The sequence below is a fragment of the Dermacentor andersoni genome, chromosome 2, assembly GCF_023375885.2.
Source record: "Dermacentor andersoni chromosome 2, qqDerAnde1_hic_scaffold, whole genome shotgun sequence".
NCBI lineage: Eukaryota > Metazoa > Arthropoda > Arachnida > Ixodida > Ixodidae > Dermacentor > Dermacentor andersoni.
The window spans coordinates 136,853,620-136,866,937 of NC_092815.1; the positions used below are offsets into that span (position 1 = coordinate 136,853,620).

The 13,318-nt window shown below is 48.9% G+C and overlaps 1 protein-coding gene across 1 annotated transcript; it reads left to right on the forward strand.

Moving 5' to 3' along the window:
• The first annotated feature begins 10,733 nt into the window (after positions 1–10,733).
• Positions 10,734–12,476, forward strand: LOC126540989 (solute carrier family 22 member 7-like). The gene has a single exon (XM_050187801.1). It carries the CDS (start codon positions 10,734–10,736, stop codon positions 12,474–12,476), a length of 1,743 nt encoding a protein of 580 aa, XP_050043758.1.
• Positions 12,477–13,318: the final 842 nt, after the last annotated feature.

A 13,318-nucleotide genomic window follows, 5' to 3' on the forward strand; every position in this document is an offset into this window, starting at 1 on the left:
AAAGCATCGTGCACTGCCGCTGACGAGACAGCTGTGATAGCTTCAGCATTTACCGCCCGCAATATGCTGCTTGTTCGAACAGCCTTAGTCGACGTGAGGAATGTGAAATTATTTTTGTACGTCTAATAATCGCTTTGTTATAGTAAATTAACCTGAGTAGTATGACGAGATAAAGCAAAAATTGTTGTCATATTACAGTCTGCAATACGTGAATAATTACTTTGCAAGTTTCCCATCTTAACTGATTAGTGCAATAAAAATAACCTGTTGTTACTCTTAATAACTTGTTGCCTTTGCGGTGGCTTTGAATTCTGCCCCAAAGGCTCCAAGAACCAGCACTCCTCCCTGCCATCAGCCATTGCTCATCCATTCCCTTGTACGAAATAAATTTGATGTAGAAGCTCGTGCATCTTGAATCTTTTTCCACTCGCCGATTTGCTGCTACGAAGCAGCTGTTACGTTTGCGATATTAATAGTAAGAATAAGCTTTGCATAGAATGTGCGCATGTGAACATTTGAAATGTGTTGAAATCTACGTGTCTGTGCCGCATATATCGGAAACGTGCAGCAGCGGTGAATGACAGTTGGTGATGGATGACGGTCATGGTTAACGGTCACTGACATAACTGCAGGCACGATAGTTCTCTTGCCACGACCATTATTGCTCTGCTTTCGGCAGCCAGAATGTGCTCACATAATTGACCACCACGTGTGCGAAGTCTTCTTTAAACACCCTTCAAAACATTTCTTGCTTTCCGGCCTCCGCGAGAAAACTTCATACGCACGCTGAAAAACATTGCACGGCTTTTTGTTGCAAGATAATGTGCGTTTGCACGCGAACTTCTGAGCTGCTCGAGCCACGGGTGTAGTCAGGCTTTCATTTCGAGGGATCGAGGCGTCGTCCTACTCCTTATATGTACGTTCGTGGGTGTGTTTGTGTTTGTATATGTGCGTGTATACATGTACATACAAACTAAAAAATTCGGGGGGTTGGCAACCTCCGGCTTCGCCAATCGTTCGAGCGTAGCCTGCATTAAAAAATGGCATCTTGCTCAGCGCTTGCGAATAATTGCGGCGTGTTGCTCGCGACGAGCAGACAATAAAGCAATTGGAACACCGCGCGGCATTTGCCTCCTGCGCGCTCGAGGAGTGGCTGCACTGCAGCGCTGAATATGCTCCCTGCGCGAGCAGAGACACTTAAAGCCCCTCAATTTTTGGAGATTGAGGGGCTTTAGGGACACTATCCCTTACTTCCCTCCCTCCACTTCCTTCCTCCTCCGCTCGGCGCGGCCGGGCTTTAGCGCGGCCTCGATGGTGGCGCCGCCGGTGCTGGCCCTGCCGTACCAGGCGACGGCTAACACGCTACGGGAGGAAACTCGCGCAAAAGTTTGTTCAAGCCCTGCGTAGCAGTTCTTTCAATAGAGATCTTGCTTCGGCAGTCGGTAACTGGCCTTAAGAATGTCGTGTTGGAATGCCATGTTATTTAAGGCGTATTTAAGGCGTAAAGCACGCGCAGGTTGAGAGTTCATGTTGCCGAAACACGACGCAAGCGCGCGGTGTGCTCAAACACGCGCGTAATTACCAGAGTTTCAGGTTTTGACAGCGTGAAAGTATGTGTACGTGGTTCCGTAGGTTCACATACAGTGCATATGACGCATGCTATACCCATTTACTTAATCGGACGCATAAAAATGTTGACGTTAAACAGTAAAAATGTTAATCCTTATGAGCGGGTTTAAGGTCCTTTGCGGTCTTTCTCGGCCATTATAATCCTGCACACGAAACGTACGAGTAGCCGCTGCTCACGCCTCCAATATTGAGGACGCGTCTGGCAGCAGCCGGGATGAAGGCGAAATGCAAGATGCCCGTGAACAGATTCCTAGTTGGTGTTCCGTAATTCTCCTCGCACGGGCGCTGTATGTGTCGAAGCTAAGCGACTGCATCCGTAAGCCATAGTGAGCCTTGCAAAAGCGTCTAGAATGTGGTAACTTCTGGTGGAGCGCCAAACATAGCGCGAATAAAGTCGCTTTTATGTCACAGGCCGTCTGCAGATGCGTACACTTTCGCCGCAAGACGAAATTACGTGAAACAGAGAGCACAATCGAAAGTAAGTCAACTTGAACGCGCTAAAAGCAAGCACAGCATGAAGACATACACTTTTTCGAAGCGGCAGGCGTGAACTAGGCTCAAAAGAAGATGTGAGGAACCATGGCACATGACAAAGCCGCGCTTTTCATGCCACTTTCTCGAAGTCAGCCCGCCCGATCATGTGCATCCACACTTTTCTTCTTTGTTCGCTGCGCTCGCCGGATTGTAAAGAAAGAAGCCTTTTGCCGTCGCTGTGTCGGTTGCGGCAACCGAAGGCGCAGCAGCACGATATCACAATTAAGTTCTCGTCCCTAACACATTCTATTCCGCTAACGCACTCGATCATTCCGTCTGCCGTACTTTCGCCGCGCAGGGCCAATAATGGAGGTCTGAGCGCGCTGGAAAGAAAAAAATATACAAAAGCGCGGCGCCTGCTTCCACGTGACACAGATTAGCCAATGGGGGAGCGGAGGAGGCTGGGGCGACAGGAAGGGTGGAGGACGAAATGCCAGGGTGAGCGGGGTGGCGGAAAGCTCTAAGAATGGCGCTACTTTTCGAAAATTGAGGGGCTTTATCCATTATGAACACTCGGCGCCATCTAGGGCCGCCGCCGCGAAGCCTGCAGGTGGGCTTCGAAACGCATAGCGTGCCGTTGCGGGCGAATGGCGAGAAACTCGTCATGCGTAAAACTGGGCTTCTCTATCGCGCTTCTGGATGGATGGATGGATGGATGGATGGATGGATGTTATGAACGTCCCCTTTGGAACGGGGCGGTGGGTTGCGCCACCATGCTATTGCTCCCTAATGTCCTACCTAGGTTAAACTATAGAAAAAGAAAAAAAAACACTATGAACTACCACGCCCAAATTTTCTGATCCCCTAGGGCGAACTGTGCTTTTGTACGTCTCCGTCTTTTGTCGTTTCCCTACTTGTCTTCCACCAATCCTCCAATCACCTCTTACTAATGCCTATTGCGGACATGTTTACTTTACCACTGCTCCCGCTGAACCCAAGGGCTTCAAGGAGGCCAGTGGTGCCTAAATCGACCGCTGGGTAGACGTCTTGACATTCTAATAAAACATGCTCCGTCGTTTCCCTAGCTTTACCGCAGGAAGCACATGCTTCTTCTTCCTTCTTATATCTCGCTTTATAGGTGCGTTTTCTAAGGCACCCCGATATCGCTTCGAAAAGTAATGAGCTTCCCTTTGAGTTGTTATAAATTGCTTCTTTCCTGATTTCTTTTTTTGCTCTTATGTAGTTACTCATTGTAGGTTTTTTTTCCATTGCCGCCACCCATGAGATTAATTCAGCCTCTCTGACTTTCCGCTTGACCTTCTTTGTTGCTGTGTTGCCCAACCTACAGGCCGCATATTTGCTGGTAAGCTTCCTAGTTCTTTTCCTCGGCTGTGAATCAATGTTTTTTCCTGTACAGATACCTGAGCACTCTCCCAGCCCGTTAACTTTCTTCCATATTCCTCAGCCGTTCTTCATACTCAATTTTACTGCGAGCTTCCCTCACCTCAAAACTAGTGCAGCCCATATCACCCTGCCCAGCTTCATTTGTAGTCTTCCCTTGAGTGCCCAATGCGAGGCGACCCACTGACCTTTGGTGCCCGTCGAGTCCTGATTGTACCCCTGATTTAAAGCAAACAACCGCATTTCCAAAAGTAAGTCTTGGAACCATTACACCTTTCCACATACCTCGGAGGACCTCGCACCTATTGTATCCCCATAGCGCTATGTGCTTCATTATGGCTGAATTTTTCTTCCCCTTCAGTGTTATGGTTTTTTCCTGTGTTTCCATATATCCATTGCCTTCGTTTATTCATATACCAAGGTATTTATACTCTGTTACCCGAGGTATTTCTTGGCCCTGTATTTCCACTGTCTGCTCATTGTTTTCATTGAATACCATAACACCTGATTTTCTAACACTCAATTTCAAACCGAAATTGTTGCCTTCCTGTCCACAGATGTCGGCCAGACGTTGCACATCACTTTGCTTCTTAGCTAGCAACACAATGTCGTCCGCATAAAATAAACCTGGGAGCTGCTGCTCTACTACTGTTCCTGCCTATTTGTATGAGAGATTAAACCCGATATTACTTCCTTCTAACGCCCTCTCCATCCTCACCATGTACAGCATAAACAGCAGCGGGGATAAAGGGCACCCCTTCCTCAGTCCCTTGTTGATATGGACTTTCTCCTCGCTCCTCGTCCCTTCCCATTTTCTAGGTAAATCTCTCTCAAAAGCTGCAGACAATCGTCACCTAAGCCTTCCTCTTCCAGAATATCTCACAAAATGTTGCGGTCTACGTTGTCATAGGCTCCTGTAATGTCTAAAAAGGCCACATACAACGGTCTGTTTTCTACTTTTGATATTTCAATACCCTGAGTAAGAACAAACAAGTTATCCAAACGCCTACCTATTCTGAAGCCATTGTGAAGCTCTCCCAAAATGCCATTATTCTCTGTCCATGCTTGAAGCTTTAATTTGATTCCCTGCATTGCTAGCCTGTATATTACCCAAGTAATTGTCAACGGTCTATACGAGTGAATTCTATGTTTCTCGACCTTACCTTTATAAATTAAATTCATTCTACTTAGTCACCAACTGTCTGGTATTCGTCTACCTTTTAAAGTTTTTTCCACTGCTTTCACCAGAGCTTCCTTACTCTTTGGTCCTAGTTCATTAATTAGCGTAACGGGATCCTGGTCTAGCCCTGTGGCTGTGCGCTTAGGAATTTTCTCTTCCGCTTTCTTCCAGTTGAAATTTGTCAGCCCCAGCTCCTTTTCCACTTGGGTCTCTTTCATGTTCTTTTTTTCTTCAAATACAACCTCGTCATTGCCTTGGAAAGATTCGGCTGTTACTTTTCGGATGTAATTTATTGAAGCTTCTCCTTCCAGTCTGTTTTCATCTTCGTCTAGGATATGTTGTATTGTTGTTGACTTCCTGCCTAACAATTTTATGTGGTTCCAAAATATTCTAATTGCGGCCTTCTTTTTCTCACGTATTTCTGACAACCAACGCTCATTTTCACCTTTTAATTTTACTTGCACCAGTATTTGAACCATAGACTTTTTCTCCCGGTATATTTCCCATTTGCTGGTTACTTCATCCTGCGGCAACTGCGCCTTCTTTGCCTGCCTGTGGTCTCGAGATGCTTCCTGTCGTTCGGCGATCGCTTCTCGTATCTCCCGGTTCCACCAGCTTTTCAGTTTCTTTTTTTCCTTTCCGCCGAATATGTTGTTTCTCTTTCCGTATTTATGTCGTTATTACACTTAGAAGCTCACCATATTCCCACTATTGGCCATTCGCCAAGTTCTTCCTCGACTCTAGTGACTATATTTGCTATTTGTTCAGCGTTCAAATTCGGCCTGGCCATTTTGCGCTGCTTGCTCTCTCTCCCAACTACATATACCATTTTCAACATGATGCGTTTGTGGTCACTCCCTATGCTGCTAAACCCTTCCTCATCGATGACCATTTCTCTCAACTTATCATGAATTCCTTCTGTCATCAGACAGTAATCAATGGTCGATTGCCGGTTTCCCACTTCCCAGGCGATCCGCCCTTCCCACTTAGGCCCTGTATTCACGATAACGAGGTTATGTTGCTCACAAAGGTCTAGCATAGACTTTCCGTTGTTGTCGGTATAGCCATCTAAATCCTGTATGTGGGCATTCATGTTACCTAATAGGACAATTTCAGCACCATTCCCGAAACCCTTAAAATCAGCGTTTCTGCATTACACTAACTCTTTATTCTTCTCTGTGCAATTATTTCCCGTCCACAAATACGTAACGCCCAGCCAAGTTTTTTTCCCACTCATTGTACCCGATAACCAAAGATGCTCTTGACTTTGTGAATTTACTCTATTCCATTTGGCTTCCTGATGGATGAGCATTCCGACTCCCCCTCCCTTTCTTTCCGACTTAGTTCTGTTGCACCCTTCCCAAACATGATTCTCAATAACTGGCGGCTTTTCTGAGTATCTAAGGTGCGTTTCTGTAACAGCATACACCCCTATTTGTTCGCTATTTAACTGCTCCTCAATCTCTGCCCACTTTTCCTTTCCTCTGCCGCCCTGCATGTTTATGTAGCCTATTGCATGGCGAGCTCTCTTTCTTGCTTTCCTCCTTTTTCTGTTATGGACGGTGGTGCTCTTCTGAGGTTCCCCTAGGGGACCTTCTGCATTACTACCTACTCTGGCCACTTAAGCGCCCGTTGGTCCCCTAAAAAAGCCACAGCGCGACCACCAAATCGCGAGCCCACTTCTCGTGCCAGCCTGTAATTGAAGTGGATCCCGTCTCGTTTAAAACCACCACAACCTCTCACTTCCATGTTTACTTCGACAAACTCGAAGCCTTTCTCTCGGCTCATTTTCAATATCGCCTCATTAGCAGCCACTACGGCTCTTTGTACGTGACTGTCACGCACAGGACCTTCCGGTACCGTGCGTGCACGCGACGATCTGATCCTGAGGGGATAGCTCGCGCAAGTCATCCACCCCCTTCACCAAACGCTGGCCTAGTCCTGTCCCTTTCCTGTTTAGGACGTCATTTAACCCACCTGCTACTATGACAAGGTTGCGCACGTGGGCATTTTCCGCGAGCTTTTCTTTTGCTCGCTCCATGACAGAACCCAGTGTCCGCCCTGGAAATGTCCCTATACCGCATTCTTTTATCGCCTTTAAACCTCTCCCCAGTTGTTTCTGAGCTTCCCTTGTCCTTTTCCGCGTGATTCGGACTCGACAAGGGGCATTGCTTCCCTTTGTCCTTTTCCGCGTGATTCGGACTCGACAAGGGGCATTGTCCGCTGGGCTCCTGCCTTTTCCGCATGGCGGCCTGAAGGTAGGTGCCGCTCTTTCCAGCAAACTCTTCATCACTCTGCACGCATTCCGCGTACTTTGCTGACACTCCCTCTCCTGTCGCGTCGGGGGTCTGCGTTTCATTGTCACGCACATTCTCGTTCACAATGGCGTCCCTGCTCAGCTTTCTCTCGGCTGCTTCAAGTCTCTTTTCAACTACCTTTCGTGCATCACGCTCCATGTTTAGCTCATTTTTGCGCTCTTGCACCTGTTTGCCAAGCTCTTCCTGGAAAGCCTTCATTTTCTGCTGCCTAGTGTCGACATCACATTGTGTGCCTGTTGTTTCGAGGCCCTCTCCATTCTCATCCGTTTTCTCATCTGCCTTGAGGGACCCCCCGCGTACTGTCTGCTTTCCCGTCATTCTCGCCATCTACTATAATACTATAATACTATAATAATGCTACTACTGATACAAATACTATAATACTATAGCAATACAGAGCTCGTGCGTTTAGCAAAAACCGATACGCACGGGATCCAAATCCTCCAAATGCCTCAAAGCAACTCTCACCACTGTTTCAAAAGCAATCAATGCCGCGGAGACCGAAGGTATGACACTTTCCTACCAAATCACACACAGTAAAACCACTAATAGCTATTAGTTTTGCCACTTCCAAGCTACCATGTAAAGGGACACTAAAGGTTAATGTTAAGTCAACGTGGACTCTTGAAATACTATCCCACAAACCTGGAAACGCTTGTTTCATGCGAAGAAGAGACTTATTTTAAGAGAAAATGCATTCTGAAGCGGCGGCATACCTCTAGCGCAGTTCAAATCGTCCGCCCTTCGAATCGTCCGCCCTCCGATGGCCTCATAGTGACGTTGCGCCGTCGGTGAGTAAAACGGCGCCCGCAGACGGCGCGACGGCTTTTCTGCGCAAAACGCAAAAGCGCGGCCAGAAACAGAGTTGGCTAGCGGTGGCTAGCGGAAGGGAAAGCGCGCGACGATAAGCTGGTTCTTTATTTTATGACGCCAACTTTGGCGGTCGTTGCAATAGACGATCTTGACAACGACACATTGGCTCGCGATGCTGGGCTCAACTTCAGCGATTTAAGCACTGATGAACATGACCTGCTGCTGAGGGCTCGCGCTGCCGGCGTCGTTGCGTACTACTACGACGGCAACTGTATGTCATGGCTGTACATATTCGCACATTTGTAGCTTTTCCTTCGTGAAAACCAAATGCCGCACTCACCTTCGACCTGCAGTTGTTATTGCGCTTCGGAGAATGCAGGCAAGACCGACGGAACAGCGCTACGGGAAAGCATGGCTTTGAAAGGCACTCCACACGACTTCAGTAGGTTGGTGTTGAACTCATAATTCTCTGGACGAAAGTGCAGCGAGCACACTTTTTGGCTCTTTGCCAACGCGCTGTGGCAGAGGTACGACACTTAACCACTTCAAACGGAGAGGTTCACTCGTTGGCACACAGTGATAAGTAATGGATTCACCGCTGCAACTGCCCTTGGCCAAGTTCCGCGGACCGTTTGCGCATCCCACGACATCACATGTACATGGCATTCTCGCTGCTTGTTCCAAATGCAAGTTTCGCGAGCCAGCAGAACCAGCGCAGCACGACGTGATAATGAAACAAGTGGAACTCCAATGCGCCCGCGGCGCAGAGTCGAGCTAAAATGAAACCTTTCGACCACCCATGCTACTGAGGGATAACGACAAAATGCTATTTTTTCTTAGAATCGAACAGAAGTAGACAAGTAGCATTTTGTTCCGTCTTATAACCTAATGAAATTATCTTTTTAATACGAGTAGTTGAGTGCTAGTGACATAAATTATGATGAGCAGTGCCTTCGTCATCGGGCTAGTACCGGAATGTCGCTGGGGGGTCTCAAATCGTGTCATGCATTTACCTCAATTTCTCGGTTACTAAAGCTCTGTTCGCGATTATATTGACGCCTTAGACGTTCTAGACCATTGCTTTATCACGTTAACTTAACTTCATAGTAACCTTTAGTGTCTCTTTAAAGACTACAAACACTCAACGTCACACCCGGCTGCACGTGTACAAGCACGTGGCGCGAAAGGACGCTTTAACCATCCTGCAAAACCAAATGTACACGTAACACACCCGCTCTCCCGAAATACGAGAGACAAAAAAAAAAAAGGAAAGAAAAAGGAAACCACCCAATTACTATTTAAAGACAAAAAAGCAAATCAAGAACAGAAGCAAGCTCAAAGCATGCACAAAAACTTATGATTTCGTCGCCGCCACGGAGCCCCGATAAGCACGTCCATTCGCCACAAAATCCAAACCAACAAACCAACCAGCTGCGCCGTCTAGTGACGCTGCTGAGAAGTCTGCGCGTGGTCTCCGAGACGAGAAGCACGGCGCGCCGCTGCCTGCGAACGCCTCTCTTGCCGCACGCTCAGTGGCGCATACTCGGTCGCCCAAGTTAGCGAGAGGTTCATTGAACAGCGGAACATACTGGGTGCATTCATCGCTAAATCGTTGGTGTGAAAGGCGTTTATTGAAAAGTAGCAATACCCAGTGCATTTGTGGCGCAGCCTCCTAATGCGTCGAGTTGCTGTCCTTGAGGAACTTTTGCGACGTGGGTTGGACTCCGCTCAACATCGGGAAAATTTAAGGGAACATTTTTTTTTCTTTCCACAGCGTCACATTTCCAGTGGCACATACCCATAGCTCCAAGTCGGTGTCAAAGAGTTTCTTACCCGCCAGGGTTGCTTAGTGGCTACGGTGTTGGGCTGGCAAGCACGAGGTTGCGGGATCGAATCCCGGCAACGGCGGCCGCATTTCGATGAGGGTGAAATGCGAAAACATCCGTGTACTTAGATTTAGGTGCACGTTAAGGAGCCCCAGATGTTTCAGATTTTACGGCGTGCCTCATAATCAGATCGTGGTCTTGGCACGCAAAACCCCATAATTATTTAACAGAGTTTCTTGAAGACCAGCGCAGACCTAGTGGCACATACCCAGTGCTTTAAGTCGGCGTCAAAGAGCTTCGAACAGCGGCACCTACCCAGTCCCGCGTCTACAGTGACCCACGTCGGCGAGACAGACGTTCGTTGAAGATCGGCACGTATGTACACGCCACATTCCCGATGGTTGGGTTCAAACCTTGCTCCCTCAGCACAGCAGCGACACCACGCTTACCACCTTCAGAACGAGTTACGTATCATGCGTGTACTGCAGCGGGATTCCGCTTTCGCGCTCCCTTACGAGCACTCGGCGCCATCTAGGGCCGCCGCCGCGAAGCGTGCGCGTGGCAGCGCAGACTGTGGTCATATATTACCATATATTACGCCATATATATATGTATATATTACCATATATATACCATATATTACGCAGTGACCGAGGTAGGAGTAAAAACGGTTGGCTACAAACATACATGGGTACAAACCTATAGCCCCCGGAATGGGCTTAATGTACCCTACGTATGCTAAAACATTAAAATCTACAGAATTTCACTCATTAAATCTTATCTGCAATAAAATTGCTCGCCTTGCTAGTTGCTGTCAATCCTACTCATATATTTTATATAATTTTTAGTTATACTGGTTAGGAACCATTAGATAATATTGTTAGGTCGCGGAAGATGTTTATGTCAATGAATGCAAATTGAAATGAAAAAGACTGATTGGAATTGAAAAAAAAAAGAATGCAGCAGAGCGAGAAAGGTCCTAACCTACGCAGGAACTAAACATCCTTCTTTTCCAATGCCATCCGACGCTCGGCCAATACTGTGTAGTGGGTATGCGCGCCATGAATAGAGGGGGAACCGAACCAAACCGCCATGACATCGCAGAAGAGGGGTGCTGCGCCTTTGGCGTCGTACTCATTCGGAGAGAACGTTTCAGGCCCGAATCCTGTCCACCTTCTGCGAGGCGCGGATCGGGACGAAGAAGTGCCGTTGGGCGACGGCCGTTTCCAGAAGCAAGTGCTGATGGCCTCGATGCTCGCCGGAACTACGTTCCTGTTGCACATGGTGAGCTTTCGACTCACGACGCGCATCATGGACCACTGGTGTCGGCCGCCGGAAGCGTTCGCCAATTTGAGCGTCGAGGAGTGGCGCAACCTGGCCACGCCCATCGAAAAGGACGGTAGCCGGAGTCACTGCGCGCGTCGCGAGCCCCCCGACGGCGGCAGTAAGGCGTACATAGTGAGCTGTGAAGCCTGGGACTTCGACTACGCGCCTTACGGCAACAACATCGTAAGCGAGTGGCGCCTGGTGTGCGACCGGCGGTGGCTCATCGAGCTGGCCGTGCTGACCTACATGGTCGCTGGCGTCATCGCCCTCCCCGTAGCAGGAGTCATCGCCGACCGCATTGGCCGAAAGGCCGTCATTAACGTCTCGCTCGCTGCGCTGCTCGTGGCCGGATTCACCACCAGTCTCGCCAACTCGTACCTGCTTTTCGTGGCGCTGCGCATCGTCGTGTCTGTGACGAGCAACTCCCTTTGGCTCGCACAGTACTCGGTCCTCTACGAGGTCTCGACGCCAGCGAACAGAGATTACTATTGCTTCCTCTCCATGGCGGCAGCCTCTGTCGCCATGCCCCTCTGTGTGCTCGGCATCTCGCGGATACGACTGGCCTGGGACGCGACCCACCTCGTCCTCATGGTGCCCACGACCATGCTGGCAGCCGTGCTTTCCACGGTGCGCGACGAGTCACCTGCCTGGCTCCTAACCACGATGGACACCCGGGAAGCCGAGCGTGTCGCCCTGAAAGCCACCCGCATGAACAACGCCGACACCGATTTCTGCCGCACCTGGTTTGCCTCCGAGGCGCTCAGGGCTGAACGTCGGAACAACGAGCAGCCCTCCGAGCACAATGTCCTCTCTACGATCCTTAAGCAGCTGAAAAGGCGCTTCCTGCTGTTGTGCTACATGTGGTCTGCGGTGTCGTTCGCCTTCAACCAAGTGAATCTGAACGACATCTTCCCCGTGAAGAAGGCGACCGCCGCGGCCGGTATACTGGGAATGCTGCCAATGTACGCCGTGGCATACTTTTTCATGTTGCGGTACGGCGCAAAGCGCTCTTGCATGGTGGCCATGCTTCTCTTCAGCATTCTCGCCGTGGCCCTCACTGCTGTGTACGGCGGCGAACAGTCACTGCTCAGCAGCGTTCTCGTCGTGCTTCTCCGCATGCTGGCCAATCTGCTTGTAGTGCTTGCCTTCGTTGTGACCGTGCGACACTACCCGGTCAAAGTGCGCTGTACGGGCATTTGTGTGGGTTTTGCACTCGGCAGACTGACCGGTTCTTTGGGCGAAGTCGTGTTCCGGCTGGCTCCCAAACACCGCCGAGATATCATGATCGCCGTCGTTGCTATCGTAATGGCGCTGGCCTCCATGGCAACGGAGTACCTGCCGTCGAGAGCCCCCGCGTCGTCTTGGCGCCCGCATCAATATCGACTCGCTCCAGAAGAAGAGTCAGGTCGCAGGCGACGAGTTGAGGCACCCCCTTCAAGCCTCGTTGGCTCGACTGCCCAGGCGCCCCGTAAGGGCGCGTTCTTCCAAGTGACGCCGTCCCAGGGATGAGAGGTTGCCCGAGCAATTTTTGCTGAGGGCTTCGAACTTCTCCAGGTCATCATCTAATACGCAGCACTGAACTCTGTTCGCGAACGCCCGTGCTTGTCATAATTTCGCCATATAAATTTACTCTTGCAACAACGCTGCTATACGTGTAACGCTTGCCGAGATACGCTCGAGAGGGCAGGCATAATTATGCATACAAGAGTGTTCGCTTTTATTGCATGTTATTGGCACGTCCGTAACGACTGTTCCACGCTGTACTTCAAGGAAGTACACTCGGCCCACTGCTTTCTAATTTGTATATGTCTGATTTTGGTTTATTGCAGATGAAGTAAAAAATCTTTCACTACGGTGACGATACAGCCACTGAATATTGTACAGGCGTTGAAATGTTTCAGACAGATATAGCTAAAGCAGTGGACCGGTTCTCGCGACATATTTTTTTAGGCCTTCACAAAACTGACATGTTTAAAAAGAAACGCAAATGCAAAAACAACAAGCAAAATGCGAAAGTTGTGGGTTCGGTTGCCACTTGCGGCAAGTTGTATTTTCATCCACTTTAATTTCCATTAATTTATCGTTTTATTTCATTTATTAAGCACAAATAATTTCCCCTATGTTGTCCTTGGTGTCAGTGTTTGTTGGCTTCTTATGATATGACGAATAAAATCGGGCTCCTCGGTTAACCCCCTTTCTTCTCGTTTGTAAAAAAAGATGTGACATTTAGGAAAACAGAACGTTTTCTTTAGCTCGTGCCCAACTCCGACGCGGCCTATTCAAATACATGTAAACCGCAAAAACGGACGGACGGACGGAAAAAACTTTAAGGGAAAAAGGACCTGCGAGGT

What these genes read in the sequence shown, in the direction of transcription:
- LOC126540989 (XM_050187801.1), top strand. Translation starts at nt 10,734, where the DNA reads ATGACATCGCAGAAGAGGGGTGCTGCGCCTTTGGCGTCGTACTCATTC.